The sequence below is a fragment of the Rissa tridactyla genome, chromosome 2, assembly GCF_028500815.1.
Source record: "Rissa tridactyla isolate bRisTri1 chromosome 2, bRisTri1.patW.cur.20221130, whole genome shotgun sequence".
Classification (NCBI taxonomy): domain Eukaryota; kingdom Metazoa; phylum Chordata; class Aves; order Charadriiformes; family Laridae; genus Rissa; species Rissa tridactyla.
Window position 1 is genome coordinate 43,289,255 of NC_071467.1, and position 13,322 is coordinate 43,302,576.

At 38.9% G+C, this 13,322-nt stretch overlaps 1 protein-coding gene across 1 annotated transcript in view; it reads right to left on the bottom strand.

The window, feature by feature from the left end:
• LOC128905784 (lipoxygenase homology domain-containing protein 1-like) overlaps positions 1-13,322 on the bottom strand; it is a 141,885-nt gene that overhangs the window by 97,900 nt on the left and 30,663 nt on the right. The window contains exon 11 of the mRNA XM_054192289.1: positions 5,748-5,973. Coding sequence (XP_054048264.1) covers positions 5,748-5,973 — 226 coding nt within the window. The remainder of the gene's footprint in view (positions 1-5,747; positions 5,974-13,322) is intronic.

Genomic DNA, 13,322 nt, shown 5'->3' on the forward strand with positions numbered 1-13,322 from the left:
CATAAAGAAGTCATTGTCCCACTCTACTCAGTGCTTCTTCAGGCCACACCTGGAATACTGTGTTCAGTTTTGGTCCCCGCTACACAGAAAAGATGTGGACAGACTGGAAAGGGTCCAGAGAAGGGCCATAAAGATGAGCAAAGGGCTGGGAAGCCTGCCATATGAGGAAAGGCTGAGAGACCTGGGTTTGTTCAGCCTTGAGAAAAGAAGGCTTGGGGGAGACCTTATTACCATGTTCCAGTATTAAAAGGGTGGCTACAAAGAAGACGGAGGCTCCCCTTTTTGCAAGGAGTCACATGGAAAAGATGAGGTGTAATGGGTACAAGTTACTCCAGGGGAGATTGCAATTGGACCTAAGAGGAAAATTTTTCACAATGAGAACAATCAGCCATTGGAATAATCTCCCCAGGGAAGTGGTGGATTCTCCAACATTGGTCACTTTTAAGATTCAGCTGGACAGGGTGCTGGGCCATCTTGTCTAGACCAGTAAGGTTGGACCAGGTGATCCTTGAGGTCCCTTCCAACCTGGTATTCTATGATTCTACAATTCAAATTTAAACTTGCTCAGTCCACAAAAAAAATGCTACTACTGCTAGCTCTTGAGATATTATCATGAGACTTCAGATGTTTTTTTGAGTCCCAATTCCCGCTTCTGACATCTATTGGTAACACGAGAACATGAACTACCTGGAATAAATGGGAAGAGAGAAATGAAGTTTTGTTTCTCTAGTTATGATGAAAAGGTAACCTGAGAGCATACCAAGGGCAACAGAAAGAAAGTCAGAGAACCCTTTTTTCTAGACTTTGTATTCTGGGCACCTGAATTAGGGTTTCCAATGCAGAAGGTTGGTATATTCCTGATCATTCACCAGTCGTAAGAGTTAGTTTGGCCCCAATCTGCAAGCACAGCATATAATTCTCATTTCCTTGTGAACGAGTAATGTACAGAATTCAGTGACTTATGACATTTTCCTTTGGAAAATATAAACAGTAAGCAAGCATCGCAGGTTCCTTTGCATTAAAGACTAATTCAATATTTTGATATTTTTTGCGAGGAGAAGAACAAAATAATCCTAATAGAATTAAAGAAGAATTTATTGGTGAGAATGAGAACATGAAAGTTTTCACTGCAGAAATATCAGTCTTTTTCTGCTGACTTAGTATAAACTACTGTCCCGATGTCAGATCTTTTAAGAGTAATTTTACTAAAAGAAAAGTATGGTAATTATTTCAGAATTCTAGTTAAGGGCAGATGAATTCAAGATAAATATACTTATCACTTATTACTCAAAGTACATTAGATAAGCTCCCTCCCCATTGCAGCTGTCTGAGCCTAATGACACCGGTGTGCCTACAACAGCACATTAATTTGAATCAAGAAACTGAATCCCCTGGTTGGCCGTCCTTACTTCTTTCTGGTTTTGCAGCATGAAGTTGTTTTAGAGCAAAAAACTAGATTACTTCTGGATTAAACTAAACCAGAGGATATGTTCCAGGAACACAATGACGACGATCTTTCCGCAAATTGGCAGTCAGTCCGTGGGAACAGACTACAACAGGCCCGGAGTAACATCTCCCTAAATGCCCATAATGAGGACATTGGACCCTTAGCTCATCGGATTTTTAGCACCAACCGCTTCACTGAGCAAATCCACTCCCATCAGGCTGCTAGTGTAAACTGACAAACTGGCCAAAGAACACAAAACCTAGAGTGATATACAACACTAAAACTGATAAAACTGTTTCTATTCAGTCCTCCCTTAATGATAGCGATCCAAGATATTAGAACAGTATTACACAGCACTGCTCCAGGTTCTGCCTTTTTTCCATATGACGTGCCTGCTTGAATGAAATGGTTATTTTGGCTTGATTTGTTAAGCAGCAAGATTGAATCTCTCTCACGTGGTTTTATCACTTGGTATTTACTACCCAGGTTGCACAAATAGCGTTTGGCATTTTGCCATGATGGAAGGGTAAAGATACAGATTGGTGGAGCGTTAAGGCTAAAAGGCAACAATTTCTTAATGGATGATAGTGGTTAAGAGGCACTATCTTCCTCACAAGTGGTGCATATATTATTTGAGAAGGCATAAATACTAAAACACTATCAGGTGAAGACAGCTCAATTAGAATTACAGTTCTCAGGCTTTCTAATCGCTAATTCCATTTACTCCTTCTATTTGGAGCAATATTCTAAAAAATATATGGGAATATTCTTCATAACACGTAAGAAAACGATCAGCTTTGAAAAAACATGCTGACTAATCAATTTTATAATAGGAAAGAGAAGCTTGACTATTTAACTAAGTGGTTGGTGCCTCCTGAGTGATTAAATAAAGATGCAAATTTTGTAGAGATAATGCTTGAGTCATTACTATTTGCTTTGGTCATCTTTTGCACTATTTCAGTCAGTGGGCACATTCTAACCGTTCTGTATTTGCCAGCACATTTCTCCAAGTGGAAAAGAAATCGAAATCTTTTCAGCTGGAATTTTCCCTGCCTCAGCCTTAGTATTTGTCTTTTATCTGGAATCAGTAAAGTTATTCCTTCAATTATGTGCGCCAGAACAGAACGGAATTCACCATTTATATTCTCATTTGAAGTTTATGTTCACCTAAACAGAACAGTAAGAAAATTCGACACTTCTTTTATCATGCATCCCTTTAGGGCAAAACTTCAGCCATATCTGAAGACAATCCATGTAAGGTTATGTGATAAAGGTCTTCTGCACACTCGCAAAGGAGCACAGACAGACATTGGCAGGGGGGAGCCCAAATAACACCCTGCTCTGGTTTCTCCCAGGCCCATCACAGGAGCCATCGTACATCTCCACAAGCACCGGCACACAAGGGCAGGTGGGAACTCATATCAAGGACTCAGAGGAAGGGACACTCTCTCCCAGTCCCTGCAGGTCTGTCCCAGGAGACTCTCAGTCCCAGTGTCCAGGCATGAAACCCACCACGGTGAGTCAATTCTGGAGTATTTATTGTACTGCTGGGGTTTGCTGGAAAACATAATTTCCAATGTCTGTCACTTGTAAAAGAGTTGAACAATTTTTCCTTGATTTTGTGCATCACAATGTAACTAGGGGATGAAACCAAATCAAACTAGCAACAAATAAACAATCCAGTACTTGTAAAGTCTGATAAACTAAAAATATCTGGAACTGCCAGAAAAAAATGAGACTGGGTAGAAGAATCACATAAAAAAAAAATGGGCTGGAGCAGAACTCCAGGGATCATCCAGTTCAACAGCATGCTCAATTCAGGGACAACTTCAAAGACAGGTCAGGTGAAGTTTTTTAAATCTCCAGGGCCAGAAAAGCAAAAGAGAAGATGGAATAGGAAGACAAAAAGGAGGGGGAAATGGGGAAAAACAAAAAAATAAGGGAAGACAAGGGCAGACATACATTGGAGGCATAAGAAACCTGAGTTATGTATGGAATTTGACACTAGTGTGATGGAGAGATTGAGAAAGAACTGAAAGTATCACTTGGAGTAGGAGACCAGTAAGTGTCCAGCTTTTTGAAGTGGCTGAGGGACAGTCAGAAAAACTAAAGGGGATTACTAAGGTGAGAAATTTGGATGGAAAAGAAGGGATTTTAGAGTGGAAGGTAAAGAAAAACTGACAGAAAGAGGAAATAACTTAGTATTTGAAGAAGATATAGGAAAGAAAGACAAGGAATCAACAGTCAGCTCCAGTGTTTTGGGTCCCTATTAGATGCATAGTAGAGTTTGGCTGGAGGAAAGGAGAAAAAGGATAAAGAAAAAAATTACCCTTTCTTCTAAGAGAAAAGTTGAGCAATAAAGTAAGTGTTAAAGAACAGCAATTAAAAAAAGAGTGCCTTCTGAGCTTAGTTTATATTTGTTCATTTTGTTTAAAGTTTCCAGCACATCACTGTTATAGTTAGGCAAATTCAACACCACTAGAAGATACCAGATCAAATTGAAAGTACAGGATACAAATTACTAAATCATATCAGACTATCGTTAAGTAATAAGTAGTACATCGTTTGGTCTACTGGAGAAAGTGACTTGATGTGGTTTGTCCAGTACTTGTAAGCAATTATCTTTTAAATGGGAAATGCAAATGGATAGTGTTTCATTTGCTTGTCCTTGAGAAACTAAATAGGAAATCCTTGGGAGGCCTTGTTGAGTTTCTACTGATGTTCAATTTAAATGTGCCTAAAATCAATAATTAATTTGTAAAACTTACAATTTCAGGAAATTTGCAAATCCTTTGTAATGTATCTTTTCTTACAACCTTGAGACATATATTTTAATAAAGATAATGTTTCTGCAAAAGCAAGAAAAGATGCAGTAATATAATAATTAAAAAGCAAATAAATGTGCTGTTTTAAACATATTCCCAGCCTTTCACAGAACTGACTTGATTTTTCACATACAAGTACATACCACCTACCAGAATATCAGTACTTTTCTATGAATGGGTATTTCAGACTGCATAATGCAGATTTGAGTTATTGATGTTGAATTAATCGTTCATACAATTTAATTGTCTTCTGCACTATTTTTCTATTGCACTAGTATATGATACTTATGCCACTGTAAGAAGTGGCATATAGTACTGTCATCAGTTACTGACCATAGGGCTTGGTTTATCCTGATCAGCTGCAGTTTTTGAAGTCTCATACTGAAGTCACTAAATACTCCGCAGAATAATTTAAAAAAAAAAGAGCAGAGAGGAAATGTGAACTGGCACATATGTGTTTCTCAGCATCTTCTGGCCTCTGTAATAGAGATTTGGCCTCTATAACAGAGAACCCTTTGTCCATAAAACCCATGGAAAACATTCACACATCACCAGCCTTGATGTTTTTTTCAGAGAATTATATTCTTTTGAGTTGAGGCTTTTCACTTGTTTGATATTTTCTTTAGAAATTATTTGATTGTCATTAAGTGCATGATGACCCTTTTTCATGTTGAATCAATGATTCCTTGCAATATTCACTGCCTTATTTTGAATACGGTTTGCCTGAATGATAGCACCTATCTATATAAGACCTACCGCTGTCAGACAGTATTGTCTGTCATCAGCTGCGTCATTGTCATTCTGTTAATATAAAAAGAATTCTATAAAAAAGCCCATTGTGCTAAATGATTTTACTGGTTCCCTATTCCTTTGTAGATGCCCAGGACTTTTTAAAAAATAACTTTATATGATGGGCTATTCCCCGCTTCACTTGAAGAGAACAAAGTGCATCAAACATGTGATAAACTTTGAAGTACCAAAGTGCCACCCTGCAGCTCGCAATTTCTATATGAATGGCTGTGACTTGAGTCTGATTTGTAAAACACATCTGTGATGATTCAGATCATCAATTTCTCATAAAGAATATTTTATGCAGTGTAAGAAAGGATGATATCAAACTTGCTAAAAAGAGCTGGATGTCACATGGTATTATATACCTTGATAATGCCTTGACGTCCTGCATGTTGTGTTTCTCTAAAGACCAGTATTTGACAGTGATTTAGGTGCACTATGAGAGATCAAGAATTTTATAGGGGTAAGATGCCATGGCCACAACTATTATTCTGATTTCGGGGAGAAAAGGAGTGGGGTAAAATGATGACTTCCTACTTCTGTGGAACTAGACAGTATGTGGAAGGGACTGTTTTCATCGTTACATTGACTTTGGGGCCGTCTGCCCTGGAAGAAACTTGAAAAGCTGTCATATACTCAGGATATGGCTAGTCAACACACGATCTAAAATACTGAGCACGTACATGGCAAAAGATCCTTTGTGGGATTTCTTATTGCCACTTCTGTCCACGTATCACCTTCACCCTTGTCTTCCGCAAGCCAGCACTCTATGGGTAGACAAATCTCTTCATCAGAAAGAGGGACTACTCTTTCAAGTCTGACTTCCTCTAGGTACCAACTGGGATCATTTCCAGTGTTGTCGTGGCCAATGCGGATTTTATATAGCTGCCCGAGATCTCTGAGATTAATCTGTAATGACAAAAAGAAAAAAAATCCCAGATTTTAGTAACGAATTATAATATTGTCTTTTAGCAATCCTTCTTACACTGGGCATGCAAGCTAAATGTGCTGTGCACATAACCTAGAGTAACAGGGTTTTTTAGAAAATGAAGCCTTAATATACAATGAATCCCAGAGCAGTGAAGCAAAAGCATATGGAGTAGTCTGCAAGCGTGATTTTATTGACTTCAGTACCATATTATTTAAAGCGACTAAAGGGCTCAAACAATTCAGTCTGGTTTTAGATCTCTTGACAGAATCCCGTTTGTAGTGTTAAAATGTAAATCTTTCTTTCTAGACAGATACTTTAACAAACAGAAGTACCTTCAGTCATTGCTGCATGAAATAATATATTTTGCAGTCCATACAGTCACCATCAGAAGAGCCCTATTAACTATTCCTACCACTTATCAGTCTGTTATGGCCCACTTTTCTCTTTGTCTTCTATTTTTATGTGCATTGGTGTCAGGGTTAACTGTTTCTTAAGTGCTGACACCACACTGCAGCAAATTTAAACAATAAAACATGACTATGTCACACTGAATACTGCAGCCCTGAAATAAGAGCCACTTTGTTTTGGGCTGCAGAAGTTTTTTAAGCAGTGCTGATGGCAGGAACCTAAGCACAAAAGCAGGGTTAACCACTCTCATTTTCAGTGATGTGTTTGAAAGCTCATGGTATTGGGAAAAAATTACAGAGGAAAAAAGAACAAAAAAATAGTTGTTTCTTTTACCATTATACCAATTCTGTACTGTTTCGCATCAAAACAAAAAGCAAACATACAAAAACTGAATTGATACGCAATTAACACCAGCATTGCCCCAATAGTCCGAATCACCAAAAATGATGAGCTAAGATTTGTGTTTGGAGGTCTGTTGGGTCTGTTCCGAAAGGCAATATTAATAAGTCTGCCCCGGAGTGAGAGCTTCCCCTTCAATGTTTTTTGCTAAGGAAGACAACAAGGCAATGCTCCTTTTGTCTGTGGAGCTGGTAAATGTCCAAGACACTAGAGCTATATCACTTTCACTCTTTTGTTGAAATGTTTTCCTAAGCAATGACATAGGTTAGTGTGATACTGACATTTCTTGGAGGATGAGGACCATCACAGAAGAGAGTCTTGCAGCCCTAATTGATAAGCATTTCCTTGCATCCCTGGGGCAAGCCTGGCACAATTCAATCTCATGGGACGATATCATGGCACATATGCTAGTGGTATAAAGTCTGAATAAAGTCACACTTACGGCCAAAGCGGTAGGTTTTCCTATATTAAAACAGTATGTTAAAGTAAGAGGTGCTAACTAAAGGTATAGTTATAACATTAACGCAATGAAACCATGTGCATCAAAAATATGGTGCTAACACAGCAGGATTACAGCAGCAGACAAAAAGCTCTCTGAAACTAACCACAAACGTAGCCAGGACATAGGCTAAGCTGCCATAATAACCCTGTCACGCAGCACGAAGCAGAGACCTCTGCAGTGGTCAAATGACTGCTAAGGTTGCCTTGCAAATAAATATAACAATATACTAGAACTCTCACCCTTTATTGTGAACTGAATAAAGCATTCTATTGGCAAACAACAAAGGTGGTGCTCTGCTGAGATCTAGGCACTGCCTGCTATTCGTGATGCAGAAGTGTTAAAGGGCAATTTAGTAAATAAAACATTATGACCTCTTGCCCATGATTAAATTCTGGCACAAACCCTATCGAAAGAGTGTCAGAGCCACCCTTGGATACAGTACTCATTATCATGACTCTATCAGGACCAGAAAACCACCAAAGAGCCTCTTTTGTCTCCTGAAACATCTAATCAGTCCTTTGGCTCTGAAGCAAACAGAAACATTGATTAAAGAAATCATGCATCATAAAAAAACCACAATAGTGAGTATCATATGAGTTGGTTGAAATGTGAAGCTATAACTTTATTAATTATTTTAATTTTATTTATCGTATTATGCTAAAATGCCTTTTTTTCAGCAGGAAGTCTGAGATGGAAAATAAAATTCCAGGTGAATCTACACAATATTTCAATGTTGTAGCTGATGTTTGGCTCACAACTGGAGAGAAGAGCTCACAAAAATAAGCAGAGGCTGGTCAGCTGACCAAGAAAGAAAAAAAAAAGAAGCAGTTTGAAAAAGAAGGAGAGTGAAATGATGAAACCCATTCATCACCATGCAGGGACTTCCTGTTACTGGGTAAGCAACACACCAATCCATCAAATCTAATCAAATGGAGTTCAAGAAAAATCAGTACAGAACAGAAATCCCCGTCCAGCCTGTTAGGTTTCTGCAGGAGATGCTCCTAGTTGCAAGCAGTTCAATTAGAGTCACTGAAGTTCTGCTTAGCATCTCTAATCATTCCTGCATTTGTGTCTTTCTATACTTCCTATTCCTCCCTAACATTCACACTCTAAAAGAGAACACAATATAACAAAATTAAGGAAGTTATGCCCATGTGCTAAGTAGGAATTTGTCCAAAGTGTCAAGTCAAATGTATCTGCTTGCTTTCGACTACAGGGGGAGGAGTATAAAGCATCCCTGTTTACTAGACTCACAAATCATGAGTTTTTTGGAATGGTCTGCTACGCAGGACATATAAGTAATAGCATATTTCTGAGACTGAAAGGTCTCAAAAATAATTAAAAACACAGACCACTGCCAAACCAATAACAAGTTTAATAATACTTCTATTTCTGCCAAAACCGCTTATGAGTGTTTGTGTAGAAAAAAAAATCATGTTTATTCTTGGGTGGGAATTAAGGCAAGAATGTCAATGGCAGAGAGCAAATCAGCTGTACATGATGTTCTGGAAATCATATAACACAACTGTAAACTTAGTTTCAGCTCCTGCTGTAGTTTTGGGGGTTGGAACAATTCGTCTTGCTGTCAGATCAGATATCACACTGGTCTCTCAGTGGTATTGACTCGCTAACATGTTACTTTTTGCCAATCGGAATCCTGTCAAATTTATGTCAAATTTTGCTCTTGCAGTGAAATGCAGATGCAAATACTCTCATAACATGTTAGAGCTAACGATATTCTTCTGCCAACATAAACACTGTATCTTGAGGTTTTTCCTTCGTTTCCAGTATTGACTAAATCGCCTTGAACACAAGCTGGCATTTATAAATCTACTTTCGCAGACAGAACATTCTGTAAAAAGTCGTAAAGTTGACTTCGTCGTCCTCCTAAACAACATGCTTACAAAAACCTTAGTCTAGCTGTTCTCTATTATGGCACCATGGCTGCAAAACTAACATTCCATTTTATATGGAAAACGTCTGACAGAACTGCAGTAAACGGCCAAGCAAAAAAGAAAGGATGGGTCCCAGGACTAAAGCATCACTCTGGAAATCAGGCAACCAGATTCTATTCCTGGATCTGCTTTAGGCTTACTGCGAAACCTTACATAATTCACAAGCCCTCCTTGCTTTGGTTTCTTAACAATGCAACAAGGACCACACTTGCATGTCTCTCTCAAGGACATTGCAAAGCTCTCTTCATAAATTTTGAGATCCTCAGAAGAAGACATGAGTCCAAAATTCTGTGTTTTTTCTAAAATTTTCTGTTCGTTTTGGGTTAGTTGCTATTTTTCCATAACTCAATTGACAGATCAAAAACAGTCAATTGTAATTCTTCCAGCTAACTTTGTAAAGCTAGTGGTTTTGCTCAAGGATAATGCGGTGTCACATTATCTAGTCTCTCATATAAGCATGCAATTTCTATTTCCACTAGCAGAAGTTGTGCAGACAGAAGAAGGGAGGAATAGAAACAACCTGCTCGGCAAATATGTTGTAAATCTACTGAAGAATGTGGACAATATAATAAAGACATTCCTCCACTATGCTGTAATTGGATGCTGCAGGTACTCAAACTTCCTAAATGACAAGGACACAAAGAGATGGAAGACTGATGTGTTTTGGGGGAGGTCTACAGTGCCCGAAACAAATTTGCTAGAGTCCTAGCCACCGTATACCTGAATTAGCACGTACTGGCCAGTCCTGCTTCTCAAGGCACACTGCTGCTGGTGGGCACTGAACAGCAGCGTTGCAGCAAAAGCAGCAGCTTGAGGCTGATCTTTGCTGGCCTCTGCAACAGAGCATTGACAAAATCCTCAGACATCTAATCCTCAACCAAAGCCCATGGTCAAAGCATTGCAGAGGGTCAAATATCTGTTTATTAAAAATATTAAAAAATGGTTTGCAAAGTTCCTTTCTCCCTGAAAATTCTTCAGCTTGATATGGTAGAGTTTGGACATGGATAGAAATTCAAAGTCATAAAATCTAAGAGATAATAGTTTGGGGGTATGAAGCTGCCTTTCTGATGTGGCTTACATCAGCCATGTATAGAACATAAACAAGACCTAAACTACTGCAGAGGTAACAAACAAGGGCACGGAAAGACAGATATCTCATCGAGGTAGAGGAACGCGGATATGAAAAATGTCAGATATACTGATCTTCTTAGGGATTCTGTGAGAGAGGTCTTCTGACAAATGCTAATCTCACACTCTTCCCAGCAAAAAAATTTACGAAACATTCGAATCATCATTTACAGTTCACTTGTTGGTTGACTGTGAAACTCCTTGTGCGTCAATCGATTTGCATCAAATTCTGTGATAAGATCTAAAGGGGATGGACCTCATGAGATATTGTCAGCACTTAATAACCTTAATAATATCCCTGTTAGTACAATGATAGTTGTAATTCTGTTCTCTTTGGAGTATTTTTCTTCACTGTTACAGGCAATAATATCAACACTCATTGTATTTTATATTATCAGTACCAATACATACTATTGTATGAACTGTCCACCACCTTCAAAAGGGCCACATTTTCAAACAGAGGTAGCTTTACCTCAGCCACACCCATATTCTAAATATTTGCAAATAGTTAAAAAGATTAGCCTGCTAATCAATACAACTAAATACTTTGCTCATTGCTACTATTTTTTTTTTGTACAAGCATAGGACTAAATTCTCTTCTTACCAAAGGCAATGGGAACATTTTCATTAAACCATGCACTAGAAAACTTGGCATTACTTTTTGAAATTGAAGCTTAACAAAGCTCATATTTTACAACTTGTCTCTAGGCATAAACGGAAATCCAGGTTTATCAGCAAGAAGTTATTCCTAAAGAGGATGCAAGGACTAAATTTTAATTCTGTTTCTAAATGAGCTATGCAAATACTCTTTTCAGTCCCTAGCATACCTATGATATTCGGAGTGAAGTCTGTATGACCCATTTTCATGTACTTGAGATGTTTAACTAAGTGAAAAGTGAAGCAAGAATTCCTTGGCTTAAGAGACTGTTCTGTGGAAAGATACTTCAATAAAAGGATGGACAAAATATACGTAAGGACTCAGTTTCTCTTTTATATACTGGAATAAGCTCAATAATGTCACTGTATTCCTGTTGTACAGAAAAAGTCCTGCAATCTCTTTGAAATAAACTCAGGCTAGCATGAAAATTATCTGTATAAGTCAATACTCCAGAAGCAGCTACACCAACATCCCAATGTTTAACACAACCACAAGAGGCTATGCTTGAAAGACAGTTATTAATTTAATGTAAAGCCATCTCATTAACAGAATTTCAGAGAAATCAGGTGCAGCAGCTGGATTCCCAAAAGAAAGAGAAATCATTGACTGCATCAGTTTAACTTCTACAGCATCTGCATATAATGGAGAAATCTTTGGAAGTAGAAAATATTTTTAAGTTGTGAACATGCATCTGGTAAATGTTGCCAAAAATATCATAAGTAATTTACCAGTACCCAGGGTCCACTCATGGTGTTTGCATTTTCCAGATGTTTGAATTCAGTCAATTTGTTGATTGTGGCCAACAAACCTGGCACAGTTACACACTAACTCAACAACTAGAATATGGCACAGGTACTCAGACAGAAACTTAACAGTGTCATGAAAAAGGTGGGCATAGACATATAAGGAGTAGAATTAAAGGCCAGACAAAAATCGGCCTTATGTTTTCCCACTTCATACTTGCTCTGGTCACAAAAATAAGATGGGTAAACAAATACTGCTCATTGCACAGCGGCAGTTGAACACCTTCCTTTCCAGTCCACTCAAGCTCTTTTCATCCTGTAGCTTCTCCAATATCAATACTCTCTCACTTGACCTTTCTATACAGGCTAACAATGTGCTACTATTCACTAAAATGGATGCCAATTATCTGTTACCGGGTTAATGAGAGAAAGGAAATGTCACATTGCTGTTACCTGCTAAACTAATGGTACCAACAGACAGCTTGTTTTTTCCACCCTTAAGTGGAACAAATGAGAAAATATTTTAAGAATAACATTAAAGCTCTGTAACAATATTTTTTTTTTTACAGTGTGGTTAGTTAAATTATGCCAACTCCAGTATTTACCATATCAGGGTGTCGTAGTTTGGCCTCAGACGGCAACAAAGAACCTCGTGCCACTCGCTCGGGCCTTCCCGATACGGGAAGAATCAGAAGAAAAAAGGCAAAACTCGTGGGTCGAGACAAAGGCGGTTTAACAGAACAGCAAAGGGAACGAGAAAACAACAGCAATAACACGGACACAGGAACATACAAACACGGCCACGGAACCGCCGCTCCCCGACCGCACCCGGGACGCCCGCCCGCTCCAAGGGGCGACTGCCCGCCCCCTCCCCCGGCTGCTCCCAGTGGGCACGGCTCACCTGGCATGGGATACCTGTGTCCTGGGGAGAATTAACCCTGTCCCCTCCGGAACCAGGACACAGGGGGGCAGTTCTTGAAAATAAGCACAAAACTCCCATGTTATGACAATGTAGCCACTTATATATCTGAAGTTTTTCTGAGTGATCTACTCTTTTCCAAGCCAGAACAGGAGTACTGGATTGGATTTGAAGCTTTCCACATTGCTTAGGTGGGGAGTTAAACCACTGCCTACCAGAGGATGTTAACTGGGATACAGCCTAGAATTGGCTGTAAGAAAGCATAACAAAGGTCAGGCCATGTAAGAAAACTTAAGCCTTATTTAACCTTCATTGCATGCATGTGCATCTTGCTAACCAAATGATGCTGTGGTTGGACAAGTGCACCATATGCATGGAGAAGTGATGAATGATAAGAAAGATTATGCTGGTGGGCACATAACAGTGCTTCAAAGAGTCTGAATATGCATGAAGATTCATTTAAGAAAAGGTACAGAGTAGCCACCTGTGGTGAGTTGACCATGCCTGGATCCCAGGTGCCCATGAAGACGGTCTATCACTCCCCTCCTCAGCAGGACAGCAGGGGCAGAAAATAAGACGGAAAAAACCTCATGGGTCAAGATAAACACAATTTAG